The sequence below is a fragment of the Silene latifolia genome, chromosome 10 (assembly GCF_048544455.1).
Source record: "Silene latifolia isolate original U9 population chromosome 10, ASM4854445v1, whole genome shotgun sequence".
Taxonomy (NCBI): domain Eukaryota; kingdom Viridiplantae; phylum Streptophyta; class Magnoliopsida; order Caryophyllales; family Caryophyllaceae; genus Silene; species Silene latifolia.
Genome location: NC_133535.1, coordinates 108406181 through 108413367, shown reverse-complemented (window position 1 = coordinate 108413367; position 7187 = coordinate 108406181). Strand labels below are relative to the sequence as shown.

The window sequence follows — 7187 nt, the reverse complement described above, 5'->3', positions numbered from 1 at the left end:
AGTTGTGATTCAATTCTCTTTCTCCTAACCCTACCCTTGTTTTTAGATTTAGCAGGAAGTTGAATTACTAATTTCTCAAGTCTTTTAAAGCCCACATACTTTTCCATTTCTTTCATCTTGTCTTTCTTGTTTGCTGGGAAGCTTCTCTTATCAGTCATGTCCAATCTAATATCTCTCAGTTTTTCAATCAAAAATTTCATGTCCTCCTCATCATACTCCGCTACACTGACACAGGAATAAACCTCTCGCCTTAGCTCGGTTGTCAAACTTTTCCAGTCAGAATATAGTTGAGAGACAACTATGACCCTCCCATCTTTATCAAAGACAGGCTTAGTCATTGCAGCTTTAGTCCATCTTTGCACTATGTACGTTTCTTGTATTTTGTGTAGAAGCCAAAGGTAGTGCCTACATAACAAGCCCAGTCTCTAAAACATAGAGCAGGAACAAGTAACATCGTTGTTATCCGGCGAATACACTATGTTCCATGTCTTTTTCGGCAACTCTGAGTCCGTTAAGATAAAAACTTTCGCGTCATCAATATTTTCCACGTCTTTCAAGTCGCACTGAAATAGAGCTGCAACTAATTCTGTTTGAAAGTCTTTGAAAATGGTATGTGTGTTTATTTCAGAAGCATGAACTTCGAGGTTTAACTTTGTTTTCAGTGGAATTTGAGAGTGTTTGTTGTCACTGTTCAACTTGGACTGCTTGTGTTTTTGTGCTTCCGTCGCACTCTCAAAGCACATCCAAAACTCAACGAGTGTCATCTGACTTGAGAGGAACCTATCGAAGAAACTGTTTTCACTTTCAGATCTTGAGGTAACTCTGATCAATCCAGACATGAAAATGTCTTTGAAATAGGCAGGGATCCACTGTTCCCTAATATCGTACAAATATGAAAACCACTCGTGTTCCACAAGGTTATAATCAATCATTATTTGGCCCCACTGTTCTTCGAATTCCTCAGGATCCAGGTAGTTGTTCCAAACACACCTATTAAGTCTCCTATTAAAATCCTCATCTTGGAACAGTTGATAAATGACTTTTTCCCTTAGCTTCTTCATTATGTGCCACATGCATAGTCTGTGGGTTGATTCCTTAAACACTTGTGGGATTACTGACTTCATAGATTTGTCCTGATCAGTAATATATTGAACAACCATGTGTAACACTCGAGACCCTCATCAGCTAACAATGCAGCTCCAAAGGTTATGCACCTTTTGTGATGATGGACCCCCGTGAAAGGCACAAACACCATGTCATACTTCTTTGTTCCGTAAATAGCATCTGCAGATAACACCTCGCCAAACAGCAAGTAGTTCTGTATGCTTATCACGTTTGCCCAAAACACTGCGGCTAGTCTGTTTTTTTCATCTAGTTGAAAATCAATGTAGAAAGAACTGCAAGTTTCTTTCTTCCTAATAAGATTTTCAACGAACATTTGCGCATCATAATCACCAATATAGGACTTTATATCCCTGAGAAAGTTTTTGAAATCAACTTCGGTAGCACCGACATTGTTGTAAGCTCCACACAACTCCTTCCACCCTCTATAGGCTTTCACACGCCTAGTTTTAGAACCTTTACCTTTGTCACAAATTATTTTTGTACGTCTGTCATTTCTCGGTTTCCTTTCATGAACATTGTAGATGCTGGCAAAGCGAGAGGATGGTTGTGCGCTTCACTGAATTTGGTAACAATATAGGTTCCGTTTGCTTGATATTTGAACTGCACCATGGCAAGACATTTGATTCTTGTACTCGGCCTTATACGGGTTACTTCTGATACATCAGATTGGGCATCCGTAACAACAATATCAGCCCTCTTCCTTTTTCTATCATCCTTTTCGCCTTGCCTATTGCACAGAACATTCCTTAATGCAAAATTCTTTAAATTCTGACTGCCTTTCATTAATTTTGTTGTTCCGAGTCTTGGGGTAAACCCACATATTGAACCGTAGTCTTTGTAAAATAACTCTGCTTGTGCTAGTGTTTGGAATACTTGTCCTAGGTTTGGTTTTTTTTCCTCTGGGCAAAACGGAATATAGCAGGGGACATTTGATGGTATTATAGTTGTTCTTGGAGTGGTAAAAATGTTATTTGAAGAAGAAGCAGTGGTTACATCACTTGTACTCATTCTCACCTACAACAAAAGTTAGTAAATAAACTATAACTACAGATAATGCACATTACAATTAAACTGATAGGGCATTTATTCTAATAGTGTTTTTTTCATAAGACTACAGATAATGCACATTACAATTACATGCACATTATGACTACAGATAATAATGCACATTACAATTAAACTGAGAGAACATTTCTTTTAATAGGGTTTTTTCCATAAGACTACAGATGATGCACATTACAATAACATGCACATTATGACTACTGATAATGCACATTACAATTAAACTAATAGGACATTTCTACATATAATGCAAATTACAATTAAACTCATGACATTTTTTCACATAGTGTTTTTTCCATATGACTACAGATAATGCACATTACAATTACATGCACATTATGACTTCAGATAATACACATTACAATTAAACTGATAGGACATTTCTTCTAATAGTGTTTTTTCCATAAGACTACAAACGATGCACATTACAATTACATGCACATTATGACTACAGATAATGCACATTACAATTAAACTGATAGGACATTTCTTTTAATAGGGTTTTTTCCATAAGCCTACAGATGATGCACATTATAATAACATGCACATTATGACTACAGATAATGCACATTACAATTAAATTGATAGGACATTTCTTCGAATAGTGTTTTTTCCATAGGACTACAGATGATGCGCATTACAATTACATGCACATTATGACTACAGATAATGCACATTATAATTAAACTGATATGACATTTCTACAGATAATGCACATTACAATTAAACTGATAGGATATTTCTTCAGTGGAAATTCTGCATTGGGTAATAAACACAAGCAATTTTACTTCTAACTAATTAAGGCTTAGAAAATGATGTATTCCTTCAGATGTCCATTGCGATGCTTTTAAAAGGAACTTTTTGTCCATTATGATGCTTTTAAAGGAATATTTATTATACTGATAATGTTCATTTGTAAAATTGTTTATATGTAATCAGCTTTGCATGAAGTATTCATGTGGATTTCGATTTAGATTATATAAAATGAATTGAATGTTTGATGCAGAGTAGTAAACAAAGAAATAAACCATAAAATAATACTTCATTAATAATAAAAATATTTACAAAAGCCATTGTAGGCTTTCAAAACAAAGCCAATTTAACAAGAGAGAAAAAAACACAACTAGAAATAATATATGGGAAATTAATCTAGCAGTCAGAGTCATAATAACCCTCACTGTCGGATTTATCATCATACAACCTATAATTTCTTTCTTCTTCTTCTTCTTCTTCTTCTTCTTCTTCTTCTTCTTCTTCTTCTTCTTCTTCTTCTTGTAGTTGTCGTTTATGATGGGCATTTTTTTTCTTTTCTGGTGGAAAAACTTATGCAAAAACAGAATCTTTCCACTAATGTCCACCCCCTTGTTACAGAAGAACTCCCCTATTATTTTCAGCAACCTGTTGTTACTGATAATCAATGTCCACTTTTGTGGTGTCGGTTCCTATAAGGAACCAAGATGACTAGGTCTTGCAGACCTCGGCCTTATTTTTTTTGTCTTGCTTCTCTAATCTATCAAAGATCAGAGAAACAGTGTGTAGGTTTCCCAAAAATGGGTGAAGAGTCATTGTGTCTGATGGTTCAGCCATGTGAATGGCATGATCATCTTCAGTGTTAATCCATGGATTAATGAACTGGCGTTTTTTCCAGTCATTGTAACCATTGATAAAAATATTTTTGTCGTCATTATTTCGGTAGTCTGGTGTGCGGCGTTGAGCGAGAGTCATTTTTGTTATTGAAGAGTAAATAATTTGATTGGAGATAATGATGAAGAAGTGAGGATTGCATGTAAGTTTATTGTTGAACTCGTTTATTTATATAGTGGTTTAGAGGAGTGAAAGTAATTAATTCTTTCAATAGTTGTGTCATTTCACCACAAACACAAGTTTGAAAAACCGTGAAAGATCAACACTCACATCATAATCTTAGTAATTATTTAAATCTTTTACTTCTTTATCTTTTATTTCCCTATCTTTTAGTGTCCCTATGTAAATAATAAAATGTACATTTTCAAATAATATAATGTGCATTGTAAATCTAATTTATTTAATTAATTGAATTTATTTATTTTTGGCTTACGTAAGTTAAATTTTTTAGTATATGTCCATTAATTAACGCTATATTGGAATTCAGACTTCTGACTAATGCTATATTGGAAACAATATGGGTAAGGTCATGATTACATGCACATTATAACTAGACATAATGCACATTACATTTAAACTGATAGTACATTTCACTTCAATGAACAGTAGTATGAATCCACTTGTTAATTTAATTAATTGAACATGTAATTTTATAGATAATACAATGTACATTTTGAAAAAATACAATGTGCATTTTCAATTTAAATTACGTCTTTACTTGAATTTTTTATTTTAGACTCATGTAACATGTAAAACAAATAATGCACATTACAAAAACAGTTGCACATTACATTAACCGTCATAAAACACGTTGCAATGGATATATTAGTCATTCTAAATAGTTGAGTTTTTTCATCTCAAAAACAGGGAAAATCTTTGATGACATCATTTCTATGATTACATGTATGGTAATAATTACATGTACATTATAACTACAAATAATGCACATTACAATTAAACTCATAGGACATTTTATTTGCACAGTATGTTCTCCATAAGACACGTCATTGTTAAGACATGCAAAATAATTACAACACATTATCATTATACCTAATTTCACACTTTCTCTCATAAAATTGATATACGAAAGTGTTATCACACACATTTAAATCAATGTTGACGGAAAAATAAATCGAGTTACAAGAAGAACATCGAATTTCACGAAATATATATTAAACATTATTAAAAAAAATAAATCTTAACAATAAATTGAGAAACGAATTTAATAAATCTGATTGAACATACCTTAATATTGATTGAGAAAGACAAAAACTGCAGATAAATGAAAATCAACTTAGCCAATGTTGTTGAAATTACGCGATGTCTTTGCAATTAATCGAAATTTGCAGACAAATCAAGAAGATAAAGGATGAATTTATCAAAAATCGCAGATGAATTGAAAATCAATGAATATAATTATGATGAAATCAATCGATTTTGTTCCAAAAATTTGACTTTGTGCAGATGCGTACTTTCTCTCTCTTCTTTTTATGGAATGTTTTAAAGATTGTCATATTCTATAATCTTAAGCGTATATTTTCTCCATAGACAGCTCACTTAGTTGGACTGGTAATGACGCGCGTCATATCAGAGCCGTCAGATTAGATTAATGAACGACTGAGATCCGTTCTCAGCGTTCTCAGAAAAAGGCCGTTCTCATCGGAACTCAACCCAATATATATACTCCATACTAAATAATGATAGTGTCCAATCTATAGTAAACAAATTTAACTCTATGTGCCAAACGTTAATATTGGGAGAGTTTGATGATCAAAAAGCTTACCATTAATCCACCATAAGGAATTCAATTTCTTTGTTGTAATTCCCTGCAATCACCAAAATATAAACTATCAATCACCAAAGTAATGAAAGCGAAATAACGAAGTTGACAATCAATCATTAACCATGTTAAGCGATAAATTGGTGGGAGTGGGACAATGGTATATAATTGTAATTAGAGAAGTTTAAATAGTCAAATATGTATGTGTTTCCTTTATATTGTAGACTTGTAATCTAAGAGGATTTCTGTAAAAAAATTATAACGTAGACTTGTAACTTGAAAGGAATTCTTTAAAAAAAATATAATGTCTCAATTTTTTTATTGCATTTTCTGTATTATCTATTGGGCTAAATTTATACTCCCTCCTATTCATAATAACTCTCCCCTTTCAAAAGGGCACGCAAATTAAGGGAGAGTTATTTTATTGTAAAGTATTGTGGTGGTGTAAGGTAATTGGAGAGAGGGAAGGTATTATTGTGGGGTAAGATGATTAAAATAAGCATTGTTGTGGGGTAAGGTGATTAAAATAAGATAAAGTATGAGTATTGTTGGGTATTGTTGTGGGGTGAGGTGATTAAAATAAGTATAAAATTTTACTAAATAAGGAAAGGGGGAGAGTTATATGAATAGATGAAAAAGGAAAGGGGGAGAGTTATTATGAATAGGAGAAAGTATATTTTAATAAATAACTAATGTAAATATTTTAATTATATAGGTGTTTTTGAAAAGTTGGAGACTCTCTGTTGCTTCAAAAAAAGCCTCATATATATATATATATATATATATATATATATATATATATATATATATATATATATATAGACAAGATCCGGTGAGTTTGCCACTTTTCGTGAGTTACCCCCGCGTATATATACAATTGATTAACAAATTAAAATTAATTGCTCACACAAATAATTCATCGCCGCAGTACCTCCTTCTCCACCATTCTCTCCTTTGTCTCTCTTTACAAACAAAAACATCAACAAAATCAATCAAAATCTTTCAGATTCATCAACAGTCTCATCAATTCTTCCCAATTTTTTTGTGATTTCAATCGAGTACAGCAAATTCATTCACAAATTCAATTACTTTAATTGAAACGATCAGTTTTTGCTTCAATTAATAATGTAATTTCGGAAAACCCTAACATATCAAATCAAAACGAAGGTATGAATATGTTACGATTTCGTAGCTAATAATCGAATAATTTCAGTGATTTTCGTAGCTATTGGATAATCAAAAAAACAAATACTAATCAGATTTTTGTGTTCTTTTTTTCCGCGATTTTCTTTAAAAACAAGATGAGAATAACAAATACTCATCGGATTTCTGTCTTTTTACGATTTCATGATTAATAACATTAGTAAAAAACGAATTCAACAGAAAATTTGTTGATTACAACAAATTCTGATAAGATTTCATTATTTTTTGTAATTTGCAGGTGGTATGACGTTGAACAGGGATAATTGATGCTCCATGGAATAATTGACGTCGTGTAATAGAATAACTGATGTTGTATGATAGACTAATTACGTTACAATAATAAAATAACTTGTTTACTGAGAATAATGTTCTC

The 7187-nt window shown here is 32.2% G+C and overlaps 1 protein-coding gene across 1 annotated transcript; it reads right to left on the bottom strand.

Annotated features, from left to right (window-relative positions):
• Positions 1-425: 425 nt before the first annotated feature.
• On the bottom strand, positions 426-1061 carry LOC141608039 (protein FAR1-RELATED SEQUENCE 5-like). Its single transcript, XM_074427390.1, has one exon. The coding sequence runs from the start codon at positions 1059-1061 to the stop codon at positions 426-428; it is 636 nt and encodes a 211-aa protein (XP_074283491.1).
• Positions 1062-7187: the final 6126 nt, after the last annotated feature.

Bases quoted from the DNA above. Each gene is read 5' to 3' on its own strand.
- LOC141608039 (XM_074427390.1), bottom strand. From the start codon at position 1,061: ATGAAGAAGCTAAGGGAAAAAGTCATTTATCAACTGTTCCAAGATGAG.